Consider the following 23231-nt stretch of genomic DNA (forward strand, 5'->3'; position numbering starts at 1 on the left):
GAATTTCAGCATCCGGAATTACATTATCATCTGCCTCCTTAAGAGTCGGATTTTGATTAGTTTCGGTTGAAGGGATTTCCTCATTAACCGAATATGTTGAGTCTTTTCTGGTATGATCGCTCTCATGCACCAGAGGTTGTTCGTTCAGTCTTTCTTCTTTGTTTTTCTCGGCCGACTTATCGGCCTCATTCGCAGAACATGCTCGGTCAGTTTCAGCAATTTTACTCGTCACATCGGTTTCAGCAAATCGATTGACCTCATTCACAACATCGTCAATTATTTCTGAAGTTCTCAGTTGTACCTCTAAAGCCGCAGGCCCAACCGGTTTTACAACAGAATCCCTAGGTGCAAGAGTAATAGTGGAATTAGGAGTATTTACCTTAGATTTTGATTGGCCAGTCGCGCTAGCCGTAGACTTGGCACGAGTTAGAGGAAGAATCGGAGAAGGGACTAACTCAGCATGAGTTCGATCATCGACCGGAGTAGGGATGTAAGAGGCCTCGCGGTTATCCGGTATTGAGGTTTCCATTTTCTCGCTGCCAGTTACTTCGCTAGCCGGTTTCTCAAGCACCCGTCTTTTTCCCATCTTGATTGTTTCCTTGGTTTCCTTAACCTTTGGCTTATTAGCCTTTGATTCCTTTTCCTTTGTCACTTTAACCTTACCGGCTCTAACAAGACTCTTCCCAATATTGACCGAATTTAAAATCTTACTCTTGGGCAGAATAATACCTGGACCGATCGGAATATTGAGATGAAGCAGAATCTTTCCGATCTGCATAGCATAGCTCAGATACGGGTCTTTCTTTGTAGATACCATCTCGCACAAGATTTCAAAGAGTATGCCGGGCCAGTTTATTTGATCACCGAGAAGGATGCCGACCATCATTTCGAACTTTGACCGTGTGATGCTACCAAAGTTACCGCCTCAAGCCTAGAGCGACTTGGACACAATATCGTATAGTAGCCGATATTCAAACCTCATATCCCTTTTCTTACCGACGAGATCCACCGGTTCACTGGTGTTAGAAATCATCAACTGGATTTCTGCTGTTGTTTCTTCAGTTAATTGGTCGAGAAGTCGCGCCCCTCTGTTGGAAGACGAAGAGCCTTGGCGAAGACTTCCTTTGATATTTCAACATTTTTACCGCCCACCGCCGAATAAGTTACTTTCTTCTTGATTTTGGCGTTCTCAAAGAACACCGTAATCGCATCATAATACATGATGAATCGACCGTCAAGGAAGAATTCCATTCCCGAATCCTTGAAATAATCCATCAGCTTCTAGACATCAGTCGTTCCGTTTTTCTTGATTTCCTCAAAATCCACCTGCACGATATGAACGATGTGTGCGTTATCACGTCCCATAGTGAAATCTGAAAGATTTAGAGATATTCGTAGAGAGAGAGAGAGTGCAAAAGTAAAGACAAATTTGGGAAAATGAGAAGTTGTGAAAAAAAAAGAGCATATGTCCTTATATATGTGATGAGTGTGGCAGTTGAGTCACTGAACCTTCGCATCTCTTAATAAAAAGGGCGTCAATTTTTCCCTCCAAAAGTTACGGCAGTAACTTTTTGGCGGTAAATTTTGAGCGGTAAATTTGAGTGGTAAATTTGAAGCGGTAGGTTAATAATATTGGTTTCAAGTATTTTGTAGCGGTGTAAATTTGAACCGAATAAAAGAAATGTGTATTTATAAGAGTCATTTAAAAATGAGAACATAATCATTGATCGGTTAAGATAAATAGATGCAGTACAGAAAAACCTAAAACAACCGGTACAGAAAGTGAGCCGGTTTGTTCATGAAATGCAAATACAAAGAAAAATTAATTTAAAGGCCTATCCTCCGCCCTACTGATCTAGTTCTCAACCAATGCCTTGGTGAGGAGGTGGGCCGGGAACATTGGAGATCCCGGTCCAAGATTTGGGTTGATGCTTGTAAGAAGTCGGCTTAGTTGATGAATGTAACCAATCCTTCTTCGAGAGGCCTGAATCATCATCTTCAAGTTGTTGAAGATGATCGAAGACCAGTTGATGGGAGTGTTTCTGCTGCAAGTTGAGATCATCATCTCATAGACCTTCCTAGTGTAGAACTAGTTAAGTATCTGACACAGGATGAATCTTTGGATGATATCATGAAGAAGTTGGATGTGGGGAGCGAGGTTGGATTTGAGTCTGTGGATGTTGACCGGACTCAAAGTGTCAGAGAAGAAGTATAAAAATTCCTTACTTACATGAGAGAGAGGAGGGGGAATATCCGAAAAACCTTCTCCCTGAAAGTGTGCCCGGTTTAAAGAACAGATTTCAAGGATAATCATTTTAAAAACTTGACCGAAATTTCATTAAACCGATGAATCATAAAGCCGATAAATCATAACCGATATTGAAATAAAATAATCGGTATGAACTTGAAATACATAGATTTTAAAGAGGAAAGCAGATAGACCCTAGGACTAATAATGAGATGCCCCAATAGCCTGAATTCTTCTAGTTCTTGCTCTATCTATCCGGTAGATGTATGCTTGGATCCTTTTCTTCGTCAGCAGCTGATTAGTGAAAGTGTGGCTCCTCGACCGAGGTAGACGTTAATGCCAAAGAACAAACCGCATAGCTGAGGAGCAAATCCTCTTTTATTGGAAAATATCATCTTCTTTAGGTTGTTAAAGATGATCCTGGACCAGTTGACCGGAGTGCCTTCGATGATGGTAACCATCATTTCGAAGACCTTCTGGGTGTAGGATTGAGTGTTTGCCTTGGCAAGAATATTCTTACTTAGGATCTCACTCATAATCTGAAATTCATTTTGGAGGGAACTTTTGGCTCCATAAGTGTTGACCGGAGTCATGGAAATAGAAAAGTGATGTTGCATCTCATTGATGACCATCGGTGAGAAGTTGAAGCCAGTGAGACCTTTAATAGGTAGTCCGCAACTAAGTGCGAAGTCTACCTCACTAAAGATGAAGGATTTTCCTTGGACTTCGGCAAGGATGAGATCCTCCCGAATAACCCTAGCGGTGTTGAAAAATTCAGTGATTACATCATAGTCAATGATATATCTATCTTCCAAAGATGGTTTTAAACCGGAACGTTCAATGAACCGAAAAAGGACTTCAATTTCAACATCTTCGGAATGCGAGACCGATTCAAAATCGGCAAGAAGATATTTGTTGGTAAGGAAGTTAGACATTTTTGCTTGAGGATTTTATTTTGTTTGATAGAGAGTGTGATTTAAAATGAGAGTGGATGAGTTATTATATAGCCAAGGAATCGGTTAGAGTATCTAGTTTCATTCTAAATGTAGTTAGATATGAATAATGGTCATTTCCAAGACAACTAATGATGAAAAAGCAAATATGGATTATATTTTCAAGAAATGCTATTTTGGTGAAATGTTAGTCTTTCCTTCAAACGATGATAGACATAAGTCTTCACGTTCTTTGAGGTTAGACTATTTTACTTGTTCGCAGGATTTTGTTCAAACATATATGACAAACATTGTCCAGTTGTCCCATGTTGACTAGAAAATGAAATCACCGGAATAAAATTGTAAATAATCAGCTGGTTTTTTATTGATCGGTTTATCGAAATAGGTTATTCTGTTCTGAAGAGGTACCGCTTTTGCTCAAAGCCGGCAACTGTTCAGTTTATAGAGCAATCCATTTGTTTTATCCGATTCACTTAGACTGCTTGATTTGTTTACAGATATTTCGGTGAAGTGATTTAGCCGACTTCAACAGGAGAAAACTGTCCAATTTTACATACTTGAGTCCTTATTCCTTTATGCACATAACAAATGCATGTACGTGCTTGACCGGTTTTTAAATAAGATGCATACATTTTGAAAGATTGAATTAGTTTTATAAAAATATCGAAAACATGATTTGAGAAGCGCGAGCTTCTCCCTAAGATCATACCCGATTTTTCATGAGAAAATGCGTTTAAGAAATAAGTTGACTGCTATCAGCAAGTTCCAAAATAGTTCTAAAATAAGAGAACTTAGCTTCCTGTAATTGCTTTGTGAAAATGTCGGTCACTTACTATTCGGTGGAAACATATTTCAGCCTGATGTGTTTCTGCTGCACATGCTCCCGAATGAAATGATGCCTAATGTCAATGTGTTTGGTTCTCGAATGCAACACCGGATTGTATGTTATTGTTATTACACTGGTATTGTCACGGAAAATTGGAGATTCATCAACCGTAATGTCGAAGTCCCTCAGTTGCTGTTGAATCTATAGAAGCTGAGCACAACAGCTTCCGGCTGCAAGATACTCTGCTTCCGCTGTTGAGGTTGTAACCGAAGTCTGCTTCTTGCTATACCAGGAAACAAGCTGGTCACCTAAGAACTGGCATGTCCCACTAGTACTCTTACGGTCGATTTTACAACCTGTATAGTCTACATCAGAGTAACTCGTTAGATTGAAACTGGAAACCTTCGGATATCATAGTCTCACATCTTGAGTGCCCTTTAAATATTTTAAGATTCTTTTAGCAGCAGTATAGTGAGATTTTTTAGGATTAGCCTGATATCTCCCGCACACTCCAACCGCAAACAGAATGTCCGGTCGGCTAACTGTCAGGTACAAAAGTGAACCGATAATCCCACGATAGGCAATTAATTCCACTCCTTGACCATCTTCATCTTTATCTAGCTTGATTGATGAACTCATTGGAGTGGAGACTGCGGAACAGTTCTTCATTCCAAACTTCTTTAGCAACTCTTTTGTGTATTTGGATTGATTGATAAATGTTCCTCCTTCGATCTGCCGAACTTGGAGACCTAGAAAGAAACTCAACTCCTCCATCATTCTCATCTCAAATTTTTTCAATAATAATTTTAGAAAATTTATCACATAGCTTAGTGTCGGTTGACCAGAAAATAATATCATCCACATAAATTTGAACAAGTAAGATATGTCCATTTTTCTCAAATTTAAATAGAGTCTTATTTACCGATCCTATAGTGAAATCATGTTTGAACAAATTTTTTGTCAAATTGTCATACCAAGTTCTAAGAGCTTGTTTTAAACTATAAAGAGCTTTATCCAGCTGGTACACAATTTAAAAATGCACTTTCAACATCCATTTGAAAAACTTTAAAATTTTTGAAAGCTGCAAAAGCTAGAAAATTTTTAATGGCTTCAAGTCTGAACACATGAGAAAATGATTCTTCAAAATCAATGTCTTCTTCCTGTTTATAATCTTGGGCCACTAATCTAGCCTTGTTCCTCGTAACCAAACTGTTTTCATTGAGTTTATTTCTGAACATCCATCTTGTTCCGATGACCGATTGATTTTTCGGTCTTGAAACTAAGTTCCAGACTTTATTCCTCTTAAACTGGTTTAATTCTCTTGCATTGATAAAATCCAATCGGGATCTAACAATGCTTCATACACCTTTTTATGAAAGTAGAGTTTTCATATTTTTCCAACAGTTGATGCCTAGTTTGGATGGGTAGTGAAGGGTTACCTATAATAAGCACAGGAGGATGATCTCTGTTCCTTTTAAGATTCGGTCCAGAAATGTCTTCTAAATGACCGATTATCTGATCAAGGTTAGACAGATCGGTAGGCTGAACAATGTCAAGACGACCGATTTTCTCAACAGACAATGAGGTGTCAACTTTCTGTTGTGAGGCAGCTTGATCCGGCTGAATCTCAGCATTAACCGTTTTGTCATAGACAAACCTTCTAAAGACCGGAACCTCATCTTCAATATCAGATTGAATATTTAAGTTTTCTAATCTGTTGTGTAAATCAAAGGTTGATGTATTGTTATTTTCAACCGATTCATTAAAAACAACATGAGAAGATTCTTCAACAGTTAAAGTCTTAGTGTTATACACTCTATATGCTTTACTTACTACAAAATAACCCAATATTATTCCAACAACAAATTTTACATCAAAGGCGGTCAGATATGTTTTGCCATTAATATGAATGTAACACTGACAGCCAAAGATCTTAAGATACCGAATGTTAGGAACTCTATCATGGTATACTTCAAACGGTGTTTTATTGAGCCGTTTGTTAACCATAGACCGGTTTTGTGTATAACATGCAGTGTTGATAGCCTCAGCCCAAAATGTTTTAGCAATACCCGAATCGACTATTAAGGACCTTGCGGCTTCCTTGAGAGTTCAGTTTCTTCTCTTGGTCAGTCCATTTTATTGAGGTGTTCTAGCACTAGAAAACTCGTGTCTAATGCTTGATTCCTCAAGAAATGTAGTCAAACTACTATTTATAAACTCAGTTCCTCTATCACTTCTAATCTTGTTTATGTGTATAGATTTCTCATTCTGTAATCTTTTAAGCAGTTTATTCGGTGTTGCTTGATTTTTAGATACCAAAAATATCACCCAAGTATATGTAGAGTAATCATCAATAACTACTATAGTGTAATGCATACCGCCTAGGCTTGTGACCCTAATCGGTCCATATAGGTCCATGTGAAGCAATTCTAAACATCGGCTATATTGTGTTTTCCCTTTACTTTTAAATGTTGATTTTGTTTGTTTCCCCATTTAACATTTAGAACAAACTTTATTTTTGGCAAATTTCATGTTAGGCATTCCTTGAACTAATTCTTTGCTACAAATGTAATTTATGGATTTGAAGTTCAAATGATTTAGCCTTTTATGCCAAAATCAGTTTTGATCATTCTTAGCTATCATGCAAATCGGGTTATCAACTTTAGTTTTCCAGTCTACTTTGTAAATGTTTCCTAACCTATTTCCGGTTAGTAAAGTGCTACCATGTGGATTCTTGACTAAAAATGCATGTTTATGAAATTCTACAGTGTATCCTACATCTCACATTGGACTAATACTCCACAAATTAAAATGCATGTTTTCAACAAAAGCACATTATTTATAGTCAGGTTTCCATGAACAATCTTACCCTTGCCCACGGCTCTACCTTTAGAGTTGTCCCCGAAAATTATCATTGCACCGACTTCATGAACAATATCGGTCAACAAACTGTTGTTTCCGATCATGTGTCTAGAGCAACCGCTGTCCAAATACCATTCAGAGTTTCCCAGCCGCTTGTTCATCTTAACCTGAAAAATATAAATATATACACCTATTTGGTACCCACATTCATTTGGGTCCGTAGTTGATTAATTCCTTAGGAATCCACACTTTAATTATTCGTATTAGTTTCCTAGTGATGGTCTTAATACTCTTACATGTACCAGGCTTGACATCTCTCTGTCTGCCTCTTTGTACTTCATTATGGTTTGGTGAAATTTGAAAACTTCTTTCTACTCTTCGGTTGGATTCTCTTCTAACCGGCCGAATGGCTTTCCTTCTCTCAAGATGAAGCCATTGTACCGTGTCAGTTGGACATACATATTTTAATTCTTTGGCCAGTTTTGAGTCATGAACTGTTTCGTTATTGGTTGAAGAACTCTTAACAAAGCTTATAAAATGAAGCTTATCCTTACCGAGTTTCAAACCGTTGGAAGGTTTCCGTTTAGTCGATTTACTGTCGTCATAGCCGATACCGAATTTACAGTTGTGTTGTCTTTGATAACTCGACATCTGGCTTACAGATTCACTAGATCTTTTCCAAGCTGCCATCATATAGTTTGATCTTTCATTTTCTTCAATTAACGATTTAACTGTCTCCTTGAGCTTCTCATTCTCACAAGATAGTTCAGTCGGTTCATCGGTCTTAGTTCCACTCGATTCACTGGTGTGGAAGTTCAGCCGGGTTGGTACAAGAGCTGACAAATTCTTGAATTCAATGACCATGTCATTGTGAACAGTAACAAGGTCTTGTCGGGTAAACTCTTCACAAAAAAAATCAAATACCTCTTCTTGATTAACCATGAGGCATGTGATTCCTTCGTCATCGCTATCCGAGTCGGTATGAGGCCACAAGCTCCCACCATCGTCAGTTATCAATGCCTTTTGAATCTCCTTGCCTTCACCGGATTGTTGATGTTCACCCCTCTAGTTGTGATCATCTTGTTTTTTATCATCTCTTCTTGGTTTATGCATTTTGACCGGTAATGACCTAACGCATTGCAGTTATAACATCTAGCGTTCGATTTGTCACTATAGTTATAGTTGTAGTTGTTTGACGGTTGATTTTTTTTCATGAATTTTCCAAATTTCTTTGAAAGAATAGATATCGCATCCTCGCTAAACTGTTCGGCAGTTTTAACCGGTAAATGAACGGCTGGCTCTACTAATGTCACCAGGGCTCTAGTCGCGATTGACGTTGAGGCTTTATCTTCTATTAGGGATCTCATCTCGAATTCGTATGCCTTCAGGTCTTCAAAAACATCATGCAGTTTTATTTTCCTGAGGTTGTTGGACTCTCGCATCACCATGGTCTTTATATCACAAACGCTGGGAAGAGATCTCAACGTCTTGACAATAGTTTCCTTGTTATCGTACTTCTTTCCAAGTGTAGACAACTCATTCACTACACTGGTAAACCAATCACTGAACTCTTTCATGGTTTCATCGGGCCTCATTTTAATATTTTCAAACTTTTGGGTGGCCACCAGTATCTTGTTCTCATTGGTTCTTTCATTTCCTTCATGGAGTTGGATTACTGTCTCCCATACTTCCTTTGCAGTTTTACATTCTCTGACTTTGCCAAATGTGTTTTTGTCCAGGGATTTGAAGATGTGACTCATGCAATGATTATCCAGGTTGTTCCTTCTTTTATCATCGGCCGTCCATTCACTTCTTTCCTTCTCAATCTTTATCGGACCATCAGATAGGATGAACATCATCTCGTCATCCATAGTGATCAGATGCAGATGTATCTGAATCTTCTAATCGGAAAACTCTTCACTTTATAGCATTGGATGCTTCTCACTGTAAGTCATGTTTGCTTAGGGTTGCTTGGGTATTGAGACTAGCTGCTCTAATACCAATTGATAAGAACGGGATCGCCGATAGGGAACCGGGATCCGGCTAACGGAGAACGCTTACACACTCACAACGGTTGACATTAATCCGGTTAGAGATTAATACCAATCTCAACACCACACAAGTTGTCACAAACTTCTTGAATCGGGTTCAAGTGCGGAAGTAATTTGTTTCAACTTGAAGCAACACACACGGATTGGATTAGTAAGGATGAATGGAATGAAGAAGGATCGGTTCGGAATAAAAGGAAGTCGGTTCGGATAGTAAAATGACCGGAGAGAAGAAAGAACACAAGACACAAGAGTTTATGGATGTTCGGAGATAAAACTCTTACGTCACTTCTTCTTCTCAAACAATGAGAAGGATATTCACTAGGAATATTCAAACACACAATACAATCTGTCGAATGATCAAGGCTTATTTACTACTTGAGATTGACTTACAACTCTTCACACAGAATAAGAATTATAATACACTAGATAGTATGTAAATACAATGAACACTTAACACTTCTGAAAGAATGAATCAATTGGTTTCTCACTTGATAGCTCTGTAACTTAATTTTTAAAAACCGTGGTTGTTTCTTTCTTTAGCTTCTCCTTTTATAGTGGAAATATGACAACGATCATATTTCTCTCTCTGATTTGTTGGTCAAAATGAGCAACATTGCATTAAATGCGGTTGAAGCTTCCCAAGGCATGAGACAGCTGGCCTAATTTGTCTTTACTTGACTTTATCATTCTAGCAGTTTTGACAATTACCTGCTCCTAGGAAGTTGCTTTTGGACTTATACCAAAATGGGTAACTGCACACTTGATAGTCTTCTGCTGCCTGTAGTCTGATCAACAGACTTGTATCAAAATGACAATGACACAGTCTGAACTTTAAATATGTTAAGTATAATAAAATTTCTAATTTTTCCTTAACTTAGAATAATTATCACCTTAACTTATTAAAATTCGAAAACAACTATTTTGGAAACTCATGTTCTAAAAATAATTACTCTTAAAATAATTCGTGTATAAATTTTTAAACGATAATAGACTTGGCATTATTAAGAAGATAAACTATAAAATTGAGGGTAAAATGAGTGTCTACAGGAATTAGGACGGTTATACATTGAAAATTTTCTTTTTAACTCCTTTTATGGGACTATGGCGGTTACACATTAAGATTTGTGGTTCCTTTATTGAATTGTGATGGTTACTAGTTAAGACTTGTGGTATTTCACTACTGATGGTTTCACATTATTGAGACTAGTTGTATTTCACTTTCTTTACACGATTACACAAGGCAATTCGAAACAATCTAAGTTGTTTTGAAAGTAACATTTAATGGAAGGTGACATTTACTCGTTGAAATTCTATATGCGATAAACTTTAATTAAAGTATTGTTTCCAAATTGAAGATCACAATCATCTTAACTTTTACAAATTTTAAATAAATCATGACGTTTACACACATTGAAACTCGCAACCGTCTCAACCTCCATCTTTTAAGAAAGAAACATTTATTAAAGCAAATTCTCAACTGTCTCAACTTTAGAAGAAGAAAATTAAATTGACTATTCATTATTAAAATTATACATTAAACATTTATTCTAATATATTTTGTGATTAAGAATATTATTAAAATAATAATATGTGTGTTCACTATAAAATATACATAATTAGGAGCATAATCCAAATATATATTCTTTTAAAATATATACTTCAAACTTAAGTTGTTTAAATAGTAAGAGTGATGCCTAATTTCCAATAAAACCATCTTAAATTTAGGTGGAAGGTTATTACTTTATGTATTGTGTAACTTTTCTTAAAAAGAATGTATTTTAAAATAAATAATATTAAAATAATAAAAAACATTAAATTATTAATTAATCGAACTCGTAATATTTAGTATCTTGGTTAATAATTTTTAAATAACTTTAAATAAGATTTAATTTATGTAGAAAAACTTTATAATTTTATTTTATATTAACTAGAGCAATGAACCAAATACTACTAAGTTAGCACATTTCCAATTGTACTGCCTTTCTTATGAATTCGATCCATCATGGTGATAATTTATTCTACAGAACACAAAAATAAAATAATACTTTATAATATTAAAACTTCATTTAAACTATAACAACCACAAATGTTATTAGAATCTCATAAGAACCTTTGAAATGACTACAACCAAATAAATCATTGAAACCTCAAATATATATAAAACATCAAATAAATTATCCTTCTACATTCTTGAGAAGTTGGAGTAGGCATCCTCGAGTCGTCGGATCCATCTAAAAATATTAATTCTTATTAGGCCCAGAGGAAGACCATAATTTATTAGGATAAAAAATAAATCTAAACTTACACGGAAAGAACTTGTGAATGTACCGTCTCTCAACTTAATCGGAAGATAACCCTTCAAAGCTCCAAGTGCCCTAAAACATTCAATAATTTAAACAAATATATATAAAAATTATATTCAATATAAAATGACAATAAATGTACCTTTGATCCTCAGATAGTCTAAGGTAACATTTAACAATATGCTTGAGTAGACGATCCGAAGGCTGCTCAACCAAGTTGTTCACCATATTATCCAAACGTTGTGCTAATGCCAAAAAACGGTCTTGCGTCGAACAAACATAATTGAGGCCAGCATTATCGAGCAATATCTTTTGGACAATAAACGTCGCAACAGTCTTGGATAACTCTGTACCATAGTCCATTGTATTCAAGCACATTGGCATTATCTCGGATTTAATAAGGTAATTAGTAACCTTAGTATTGTTAAACTATCAAAAATTGAAAAGAAAATTATTAGAAGGTTTTGTAAGAAAATTTAATCTAATTACAGTTAGTTAGTGTACCTTTACCATGGCACCTATCACACCCAAACAAGTGAGCCTCAAATATTCGAAAGACCTTAAATTGCTAGTTGGGCTAAGAAATGGATATAGGAACGATGGGATGTCGGCTGCAATTACAAAATTAAAACACCCATAGTCATTACCCTATTTAATGAGATCGTTATTAGATAAAATCAAACTTGAGAAACATAATAAATAGTTAAATACCATCTATAAATAAATTTCGTGTATCGATGTGTGATGCGACACATTGCAGGAGTGCAAGAACGTTACAAATTCGATTCGATTGATCTGTAGTAAGAGTGGGGGGAGATAAAGCAGGGTAAATAGCTTTGATTTCCTGTAAAAAAGAAATGAGTTTATTTATTGTGAAAAATATTCTCAAACAAAAGAGTTAGTTATAAAAGGAAGGAGAAGAAGTACCTGCAAGAAAACAGCCATAATACCGAAAGAATGCCACAACAATGGACCCAAATCTTGAAACCGTTCCCTCTTCTAAACACACAAACAAGATAAACAAATAACATGGGTCAACTTCGATCAAACTAAACAACACAAGAAATTGGAAAGCAAAAGTTGAAGATGAACCTTGGCCAGCTCAGAAAGGGCGTTTTCTCTAAGATCAGGATTGATAATATCAAATACCAACCTCTCAGCTAATTGCATTTCGCCGGGAATGGTGCTGGTACTGCCGAATGCGGCGTTCACAGAGGAAGAGTGAGGTAAATTGGCCATGGAAGAAGCTGCAAGCAAAAGGGAGACAAACAAATAATATGAACTCTTTCTCTCTCTTTCTCTCTTGATTACTTCAAGCTGCTGGTAATGAAGTTCATGGGTTGGTCTTATATATATACAGAAGAAGAACAGAATACCATTCATAAGTCATAACATGGCCATTTCCCTCTAAAAGGAAAGTGTTTTAAATATATAATAAACTAGTCAAAGGTAAAAATAAAACCATAAAACATGGAAAACATAAATGGAATTAATGAGCACAATGTAGTTTTGGATATGGTGAATTTCATTTATTTGGTATAAAATTTATTTTCTAAATTAGAATATTAATTGTTTTTTTACTATTTAAAACGTGTCACACTCGGTTACATATTATACGTTACATATATATTTTTATATGTTTGTTGGTCCTATTTGTTATTTATTCATATTATATATTATCAATGTAAACATTGTACAATATAATTATATTATATATTATCAATATTATTTATTCATTTTCTCTCTATATTATACATAATATATATATATTAATTTTTTTTATCTCTTGTCATATTTATTTTTGGAAAAACGGTTTATTGTCTTTTATTAATAAACCCAAAAATGGGAAAATGAGTTTCAAAAAACAATGATAGACTTACCCTAACTGTTAGGATTTGTATCTCCCAAATTCGACCTGCTTGAAAACAATCTGTAAAAACACAAGAAAGAAGAACACAAGAACACCAGATTTACTATGAAGAAGGAGAAAGAATACAGAGTTTTTGCCTCACACTTTATCTCTCTAGAATTTTGTCTATCAAATGTTAACCCTTAATAATTACATATTTATAGGGTAAACATTCAGGTAATAAACCTAAATAACTTTGGTCAGGCCCAAGCCCAAAACCAAAAAAGATAAACCCAATAAACTCTAATTAACAATGTAGAGTTTATTATAAGTGTAGGCTCCATAACTCAACAATCTCCCACTTGGAGACAAACTTCATCATCTCTCGATCGGTAGTGGCTTTCCATTCGGTTTCTTAACGAAGAAGACCAACTGAAGTTGCACACAACTTCAGTTTCTCATTTGTCACAGTTTTCGTCAACATATCAGCTGGATTCTCACTCCCGGGAATCTTCTCAAGAGCTAATACTCCATCTTCTAAAGCTGACCGGATGAAATGATAACGAACCTGTATATGCTTCGTCCTGCCATGATAAACATGATTCTTTGCCAAATGAATGGCACTGTGACTGTCGCATCTCAACACACTTCCCTCGTAGTCTTGACCCAATTCTTGCAAAAAAGGTTGTAACCACATCATTTCCTTAGCAACTTCTGTCACAGCAACATACTCTGCCTCACAATTAGAAAGAGCAACAATCTTCTGCAATTTTGAAACCCAACTGATTGCAGTACCTCCCAGAGTATAAATATACCCTGTTGTGCTCTTCCTACTATCAACATCACCACCATTGTCAGCATCAACATATCCTTCCAAACCCATATTAGACTTTCGAAAACACAAAGCGAGACCCGTACTTCCTCTTAAGTATCGTAGAATCCACTTTACTACTTCCCAATGTTGTTTACCCGGGTTGCTCATTAATATGCTAACAACTCCCACTGCATGTGTTATGTCTGGTCTTGTGCAAACCATCGCATACATAATACAACCAATGGCAAAGGCATACGGAACAGTTTCCATGTAATTTTTCTCCTCCTCTGTTGAAGGCAACTGATCTTTAGATAGTCTGAAGTGACTAGCTAAGGGGGTAGTAACTGGTTTTGCATCATACAAGTTGAACCTGCTAAGAACTTTCTTCACATATTCTTCTTGTGAAAGCTTGAGAACTTCTTCATCCTTGAAAATTCTCATCACAAGGATTTGTTTAGCATCACCCAAATCCTTCATTGTAGACTCCCACTTAACTAATTTATCACACTGTTTTGCTTCCTCATAGCATTCAGGTTCACCTTTATCTGTCAACAAGATATAGTTCAGAGATTGAGACCACCTCTCAACTGGTTTTCGATTTCTTGACGATCTTCTCAACTGTATAACCGGTGTTTGCTGATTTACCTCTGGAGCCACGTTCTCAACGATTTCATTTTCAACAACACATTGTTCTTCTTCGACAGTCGGTATATATTCAGCTGAAAAATCTCTTAAATCGACTATACTAGTCTCTTTCAATTTGGAATCACCATTTGATGTCTTCCCAACACAATCTTTGTAGAGAATCTGTTCATTGAAGATAACACTTCTTCTATGAATGATCTTCCGATTTTGATTATCCCAGAAACGATAACCAAACTCGATATCACCATAACCAATGAAAAAACATTTATTAGACTTTGGATCAAGCTTGCTCCTATCACATTCATTAATATGAACATATGATAACAAACCAAACACTTTCAAATAAGAAAGTTTTACCTTTTTATTGCTCCAAGCTTCTTCAGGAATTCTGAATTCAAGAGAAACAGAGGGTCCCCTGTTTATCAAATAGGCAGCAGTATTAATAGCTTCTTCCCAGAAGGTTTTAGGCAGCCCTGCATGCAATCTCATGCTTCTAGCACGCTCGTTTAATGTTCGATTCATTCTTTCAGCTACTCCATTCTCTTAAGGCGTTCGGGGAACAGTCTTCACCATACTGATCCCATTCTCAGCACAATACTCTTTGAAATCTGAATTGATATATTCACCTCCGTTGTCGGATCTTAAGCACTTAACTTTCTGATTTGTTTCATTTTCAACCAAAGCCTTCCACTTCTTGAAAATAGCAAATACTTCAGACTTGTGTGCTTCATAAAGTAAACCTATACTTTTCTTGTTGAATCATCTATAAAAGTCACATAGTAGTATGATCCTCCAATAGAAGAAACAGGTGTAGGTCCCCACACATCAGTGTGTACCAACTCTAGTCTTTCTTTCTTGAGCTCCTTCCCAGTTTTTAAGAAACTCACTCGTTTCTATTTTCCAAGAATGCGGTTTTCACATAACTGATGTTCAACAGACTTCAGTTCTGGAATCTGTCCATTCTTCAAAAGAATTTTCATCCCTTTTTCGCTCATATGGCCCAACCTGCAATGCCATAGCTCATTGTTCTTCGAGTCATCAATTACAGCAGCAACTGTTTCTCTGCAAGTTGAAGTCGTGTATAACGTTCCAGTTTTGTGACCTCGAGCAACAACAATTGCTCCTTTAGTCACCTTCCATGCACCATTTCCACAACTGAAATTGTGACCTTCTTCATCAAGTTGTGTAACAGAAATCAGATTGCGCATTAAACCTGGAATTTGTCTCACCTTATTAATCTTCCAAATAGAACCATTTGCCATCTTCAATTTGATGTCCCCCATGCCAACAATATCCAATGGCTCACCATCTGCAAGATAAACTTTCCCACAGTTTCCAGCCACATAATTCTCCATTAATTCTTTGTGGGCAGTGGTGTGGAAAGACGCTCCCGAGTCCAAAACCCATGAATCTATCGGGCTATCAACAGACAGAAGTAACGCATTAATGACAGATTTTGTAACAACGTTGGCTGCATCATTTTTATCATCACCATTTTTCTTCGGTGCTTTGCAGTTCCTCTTTAAATGACCTTGTTTACCGCAATTCCAACACTCAAATGTCCGCCCAGACTTGAACTGACTCCTCCTGCTCCTTGACATAGATCTGCTCTTACATCGGTTGAAATTTCTATCATTACCTCTTCCCTTGTTTTCCACATTCAGAGTAGAACCTTTGAATGTTTCACCAGAATCAATTTTACGAACCTCTTCAGCAAGAATACGATCTCTAACTTCAACAAATTTCAGTTTAGCATTTCCAACTGAATTACTAATTGCTGCCCTCATAGGTTCCCAGCTATTTGGTAGAGATGCTAACAAAATCAGGGCACTAACTTCATCCCCCAAATCAATCTCAACAGATAGAAATTGATTCACAATTGTATTGAATTCATTCAAATGAGTAGTGACAGAAGTACCATCACCATTCTTAAGTAAAAAAGTCTTTTCATTAAGTGTAGCTTGTTGTTAGCAGATGGTTTCTCATACATATCAGAAAGAGCTTTCATCATACCTATGGTGGTCTTCTCCTTTGCTACATTGTGAGCAACTGTCTTGGCTAGCATCAATCGGACAACTCCCAAAACCTGTCTATCAAGGAGTTTCCATTCAGCTTCATCCATCTTCTCTGGTTTCTCACTCAAAGGAACATGAAGCTTCTTTCCATAGAGATAATCTTCAATCTGCATTCTCCAGAAGGCATAATCTGTCCCATCAAATCTTTCAATCCCATGTCCTATACTGTTCTCACTTGTCATTGTTTCCAATGATCAGATCTAGACCAGCTGCTCTGTTACCACTTGTTAGGATTTGTATCTCCCAAATCCGACCTGCTTGAAAACAATCTGTAAAAACACAAGAAAGAAGAACACAAGAACACAGATTTATAGTGGTTCACTCAAATTGAGCTACATCCACTTCAGCCACCACCAGATTTACTATGAAGAAGGAGAAGGAATACAGAGTTTTTGCCTCACACTTTATCTCTCTAGAATTCTGTCTATCAAATGTAAACCCTTAATAATTATATATTTATAGGGTAAACATTCAGGTAATAAACCTAAATAACTTTGGTCAGGCCCAAGCCCAAAACCAAAAAAAGATAAACTCAATAAACTCTAATTAACAATGTAGAGTTTATTATAAGTGTAGGCTCCACAACTCAACACTAACTTGGTTGAAAACACCAATTGAGTTTCAAACAACTGAATTATAGAAAAAACTAAACAAAAAACATTTAAATTACAAACAAGTCACCAAATAAGAACTATTTGAACTTTCTTTTCCTTGTAATGATTTTATAGGGGATATTATGATTCTATCTCTGATAGATTGTAATATCTCTCTAAGAATTGTGGAATTATTCTCTAGCTATAGATCGTACCAGAATAATATTCTCCTTCCAATACCAATTTTGACATTCATCATATGATAATCTCCTTGTCATTTTTTTATATGTTTTCATATTATATATTATGAAATGATTTATATATTTGTTAATATTTTTATATATTTAATTTGTATATAAATTTTGTTTTTGATAATTTCTAATTAAAATAAAAATTATTTTATATTTGGCTAAATTAGATATATGGTTAAATGAACCGGTAGTACACGAATATAAACAAAATATTATTTATGTATAAATATTTTGGAGAAAAATAATATTATTCAAATTTAATTAATTTTGAATTATTTTTATTTTTAAAAAATTAATTTTAATTAAAATTTATTGTTAATAAACATTTTTAAATTTATAAAATAAATAAAATTACAAAACATCATTCTATGAGTTTAAAATTTAATTTTATTAATTTGAAAAAAACTTAAAAAAAAGATTAAATGTATAAAGATTTCAAATATTAAGTTTTGAATCAAATTACCAAATAAATTATAAAAAATTCAACTTTAATATAATATTACCTAGTTTTGATTTGCTTATTTAAAGAATAAAGTACTAAATAATCAGGTAACTAATTCATTTGCTTTTTTTATATCTACGTTGATTTTGACTATTTAATAAAAAAATGAAAAATGAATAAATTTAATATAAGCAATTGTTTAAAAATATAATTAGGATAAACAATTGGACATATCATAAAAAAATAATAATAAATATATATATATATATATAATTTAAAAAATTAAAAATATGTGATAATTAATAGTTTTCTCTTTAAATTTTAAATATATAGTTTTTTAATTTATTTTTTTATAATAATAATAATTCTCAAATTTAATAGTTTTCTCTTTAAATTTTAAATATATTGCTGAGAAATAGATTACTGACTTTGATAATTTATTTTAAACCATCAAAAAGAGAGAAATTATTCGATCAAATTAGTTAATTAATTTAAGATAATAATTCAAAAATTATAAAATTATTAAGTTTTGAATATTTATTTTAAATAATTAAAAAGAGAAAAATTGTTAAGTAAAAATAGATAATTAATTAATAGTATTAACTATCTATTAAATAAGAACTTAATTATGTTAAATTTTGTACAGATTAAAGAAAAACCAGAAGAAAAAGTTGCTCGGCACTTTATTTCGGTATTTTATCAAAGTTTGATTTTACATAAAATCGGCATTCTAAATAATGGTTTTCTATAAACAAGTAACCGGCATTATGTAAGATCGGTTTTGTAACATATCGGTATTCTACAAAAGCGGAACCAGTATTTTTCCAAATCAGTATTTTAGAGGAATCAACATTTTACAATGTCGGTATTATGTGAAGCGGAACTGGTATTTTCCCAAATAGGTATTTTAGAGGAATCAACATTTTATGATGTCGGTATTATGTGAAGCGAAACCAGTATTTTCTCAAATCGGTATTTTAGAGGAATCGACATTTTACTATGTCCGTATTATGTGAAGCGGAACCGGTATTTTTTCAAATCGGTATTTTAGAGGAATCAACATTTTACAACGTCGGTATTATGTGAAGCGGAACCGATATTTTCCCAAATCGGTATTATAGAGGAATCGACATTTTACGATGTCGGTATTATGTGATGCGAAACCGGTATTTTCCCAAATCGGTATTTTAGAGGAATCGACATTTTACGATGTCGTTATTATGTGAAGCGGAACCGATATTTTCCCAAATTTGTATTTTAGAGGAATCGACATTTTCTAACATCGGTATTTTGCAAAGCACGCGTCCGGTATTTTTTCTTTCCGATATTATATAACTTCGGTTCTATAAGAAGAATACCCGATATCTTATTGAAATTGGTTTTTTAATAGAATCGGTATTCACTTAGAAGCGTTTCGGTACGCTTCTTGATTCTTAAAATATATCAGCCTCGGTACTATATAAACACATTTCCGGTAGCTGTAGATATCAGCTTTATATGGACTCAACAGTATGTTTCTATTTTGGCGTAAGGACTGATGAAGACCTTTTTGGCAGCAGCAGAGATATGATAAAAGAATCAAAAATAAGTCAAAGCTTTTGAGATTTACGCTCCTCGTAAATCATATTCCAATTAATTACACATGGACTCAATTATTGAAGGAGGGGAGAACCTATCATTTGCTAGAATTAGCATTGAGGTGCATCCTAGAAGCACACTGCCGAAAAGTAAGATAGTAGTAGACATAACAGGAAAACATATTGTGATGAAAATCACTTATAAGTGGGGGTCAAACATATGTTCTTTCTGCAATACCTTCCAACATGCAAGCCCAAAATGTGATTTGGTTAAGGAAGAAGATCAGATAATTTATAAAAGTCAAAAAATAAAGATGCAGGTAAATGAAACATATGCGCCTATAATCAAAGAGAAAAATGTAGTTATAGAACATGAAACAAAAGATTTTTAAAAAATATGTACAAGAAGAAAGCAATACGAAGAAGGAGGTGGAACCTCAACATAATCATGATGAAGAGATAGTTGAGGAATCACAATCAAATCAAGTTAAAATGGTTGCATATGAAAAGAAAGAGGAAGATAGTCAGACTAATCAAGAGGAAGATGAGAATTACAAGGTTGATATAGAGGAATCTAAAGTTGTTTAGGATTCCAAAGCTGAAACTGAAGGAAATGAAGACAATCATCTAAAATTAAAGTTGAGAACAACAAGATGAAAAATCCAAAAATCCTGAAAAATAATTCTTTCTATCAAAATAGAACGGGTTCATATAAGGAATGAAATTAAAATGAGAATATTCAGTATTTATCAACCTCTTTAGTTAATCATCTTTCATTGCAAGAGAAAAGGAAAGAGTAGGGACAAGAGGAAGACAACCTATTAATACAACAGGTTGGTATGAAAATAAAAATCCTGATTGGGATAATTAGGATTTAAAACATTTTATTATCTTTGTTTGAAGTATTTGTTTGTATGTTTGATTGCTACTAATTAGATTCTTCAGGGTCGTTTGATTATCATCCTTTAATCATAGCTAGAGTTTGTCTAACTTTGATCCTTGACCCTCCCATTTTTGGGATTTTAATGAAATGGTTTTAACCGTTTTCCCAATAAAAAATATATCGAGTGTAGCTTCCCAATAAGTTATAGATGATTCATTCGTGAATTGAGATTATTGTTGTACATCATATGTGTAGGAACTAAATATACACACTAATTTAAAATATTAAAATATTTATTTTGATTTATTTTAATAAATAAAATCGAAATAATTCACTCCATGGACAAAAACTCAATTAAACAATTAATTAAGATTAATTATTGTGATAATTACATCTAATTAATTAAGGTAATGGCCAAAACAAAAGAAAATTGGGATAAATGTTGTACTCAATTTTATCTTAAAATTATTTTAGAAAAAATCAAGGGATCAAAAATAAATAATTTAGGATAACATTTGGTACCCATTTCATCTCCTAAAATTATTTATTTAACCCGAAAATATGCAAAAAAAAAAAAGATATGAAAAAAATTTGTCATATTTATTTTGATATTTTTTTATTTGAAAAGATCAAAATTAAGACAAAAGAGTGAAAGAAAAATCATTTCAAACAAACCTTTGAGGTTTTAAAATAAAAATAAAATCGTAATCTAGTTTAGCCGAAATTCGGATGGAAAACTACAGCCGCAACCGCGCCCATTGAATCAACGCTGGATTTTCATCCAACGCTCGAGACATGCCCGCGTGGCCCGTTGCAACTGAAGGAATGTGCACCCGCGAAGCAGCGAACCAGCTAACCAAGTGTTAGCTCCTCCAGCCAAAACACGATGGAATGGCTAAAATGCGGATGGATCGCAACGGCTCTTGCCGGAACGCTCTACGATCGTCAAACGCACTCGAAACGACGTCGTTTTGAACCCCGATCATCTTCTTCGTCGCGATCGCCGCAAGGATAAGATCGAATCCAATCTTTAATTTTTCAAAGATGGAACTCAACCGTTAGTTTTTTTATAAATTGAGAGCATTATTAAATATAACAAAAGTGAAAGATCATTAAAATCTTGCATGAGAGTTATAGAAAATCTCAATTTAAAATGAATAATAAAACTCTTAGTGGATTATGATGGAAATGGCCCAGCCTTTTATGACAAATCTTAGCTTGAGATATTGTAGCTAAATAGGCTGATGACTCCTCCTTTAGTGGATCTAGCTCAAATCTTTTCCCGTTCATGCTGACTTTGAACACATTCACCACATTTGCATCTTTGATTAGGCACTTCTTGCCCTTAAAGATCACCTTTAAACCTCTTTCGAGTAGCTGACCAGCACTTAATAAATTTTGATTGATGTCGGGCCCAAATAACACATCTTTAATCAACTTAGTACATGAGAAACTTTCTACCGCCACAGTCCCTTTTCTCTTGACTACAATGTACTCTCAATTGTTAATTTTGACTTTGGAGTTGAATGATGTGTCTATTTCCTTAAAGAGGCCTTGGTCAAATGTCATTTGGTTGGTGCAACCACTACCCACAAGCCATTTATTACTTGAACTATTTTCCGCAAAACAAGTTGCTATAAAGAGCAACTCCTCCTAATTTGCAACTTGACCCACATTTCTTTGTTAAAGGTTCACTTGAGTCACATCCTTCTACTACAAATTACTTTTGCAAATGTTTTGGTGATGTCACATCATATGATACTTCTCACACTGCACATCTAGCCTTCTCCAACATCTATAAGGTGCATGACCTTTCTTCTCACAGTACTTACAAGGAGGAAAGTATGGTTGGGAACCTCTACTTGTGCTTGGGAATTTGAACATGCACTTACCTTCTTGATTCTTCAGTTCTTCTTCTATTTTTCACTTTGGCTTGATTTCACTTTTACTAGCAATGCTCCTTCTATAAACCCTTCATTACTCATCAATCTTCTCTATTTTTGTGCCTAGAAGACACTTAATATTTCTACAAGATTAACTTTTGACAAGTCTTTAGTGTTCTCTAATGAGGAAATGGTAGCCTCAAACATTTCAAGAACAATTATCAACACCTTTTGAACCAATCTGAAATAAAAAAATTTAGTGCCAAACAATCTTACCTTGTTGACAATTGGGAGTAATCTGTTAGAGTACTCCTTGATGGTCTCCGAATCCTTCATCTTCATCATCTCAAATTCCATAATTAAATTAAGGACTTCATCCTTCTTAAACTTTTCATTTCTTTCATACTATTCTTTGAGAAAATTTCAGACCTTATTGGTTACTTTATGGTCATTATCTTGATGAAAATCTTAGTTGACACAGCAAAAAACAGAGTAGCCATTGGCTTCGACTTCCTTGTCTTCTTCTCATTGTGATTCTTTATCTGTGCTAGTGTTGGCCTAGCTTGTAATTCTGACACTACATACTCCTCCTGAACAGCTTCCCAGAGATCATTTGCATCCAGATGAGTCTCCATTCGGACAGCTCAAACAATGTAATTGTTACCATTGAACACAAGTTGTGTTAATGATGTAAAGGGTATATCTGAATCCATAGAAAATGATAAATGTCGTGGTGGGTTTCTGTCACTCACAGGTCCCTCAAGAAGATAGCTCTGATACCAATCTTTTAGTTATTTTAAATTAAGAATACCTTTTAGTGTAGAAAAAGAGATGAAAAGGAAAACATAGTGGTGTTTCATTAAGCTAAAATCATTTAAATACAATTAATTAAATGATTAGATAGTGGAGCTAAAAAATAGGAAAATACATAGACATGATCTACTACAAACTCTCCTACAAATCACTCACTATACCA

The 23231-nt window shown here is 34.6% G+C and overlaps 2 protein-coding genes across 2 annotated transcripts; both read right to left on the reverse strand.

Moving 5' to 3' along the window:
• Positions 1–4228: 4228 nt before the first annotated feature.
• On the reverse strand, positions 4229–8760 carry LOC124943296. Its single transcript, XM_047483831.1, has 5 exons — positions 8203–8760; positions 7331–7954; positions 6897–7056; positions 5467–5706; positions 4229–4383 (listed from the first exon to the last, which is right to left on the reverse strand). Exons 1-5 carry the CDS (start codon positions 8758–8760, stop codon positions 4229–4231), a joined length of 1737 nt encoding a protein of 578 aa, XP_047339787.1.
• A 2354-nt stretch (positions 8761–11114) lies between these two features.
• Positions 11115–22890, reverse strand: LOC124943297 (CCR4-NOT transcription complex subunit 9-like). The gene is made up of 9 exons (XM_047483832.1): positions 22697–22890; positions 19553–19629; positions 12336–12490; positions 12171–12242; positions 11955–12087; positions 11748–11854; positions 11386–11672; positions 11246–11315; positions 11115–11171 (listed from the first exon to the last, which is right to left on the reverse strand). The coding sequence occupies exons 1-9, from the start codon at positions 22888–22890 to the stop codon at positions 11115–11117; spliced, it is 1152 nt and encodes a 383-aa protein (XP_047339788.1).
• Between the last annotated feature and the right edge of the window lie 341 nt (positions 22891–23231).

The sequence above is a fragment of the Impatiens glandulifera genome, chromosome 6, assembly GCF_907164915.1.
Source record: "Impatiens glandulifera chromosome 6, dImpGla2.1, whole genome shotgun sequence".
Classification (NCBI taxonomy): Eukaryota; Viridiplantae; Streptophyta; class Magnoliopsida; order Ericales; family Balsaminaceae; genus Impatiens; species Impatiens glandulifera.

Bases quoted from the DNA above. Each gene is read 5' to 3' on its own strand.
- LOC124943296 (XM_047483831.1), bottom strand. From the start codon at position 8,760: ATGGATGACGAGATGATGTTCATCCTATCTGATGGTCCGATAAAGATT. The intron at 7,955-8,202 runs GTGACATTAGTA...GATCACAACTAG, and splicing joins CAATCGCGACTAGAGCCCTG to AGGGGTGAACATCAACAATC. The intron at 7,057-7,330 runs GTACAATGGCTT...TATATTTTTCAG, and splicing joins ATGTATGTCCAACTGACACG to GTTAAGATGAACAAGCGGCT.
- LOC124943297 (XM_047483832.1), bottom strand. From the start codon at position 22,890: ATGGAGACTCATCTGGATGCAAATGATCTCTGGGAAGCTGTTCAGGAG. The intron at 12,088-12,170 runs GTACTTCTTCTC...TCTTTTTTACAG, and splicing joins TTATGGCTGTTTTCTTGCAG to GAAATCAAAGCTATTTACCC. The intron at 11,855-11,954 runs GTATTTAACTAT...TTGTAATTGCAG, and splicing joins ACGAAATTTATTTATAGATG to CCGACATCCCATCGTTCCTA.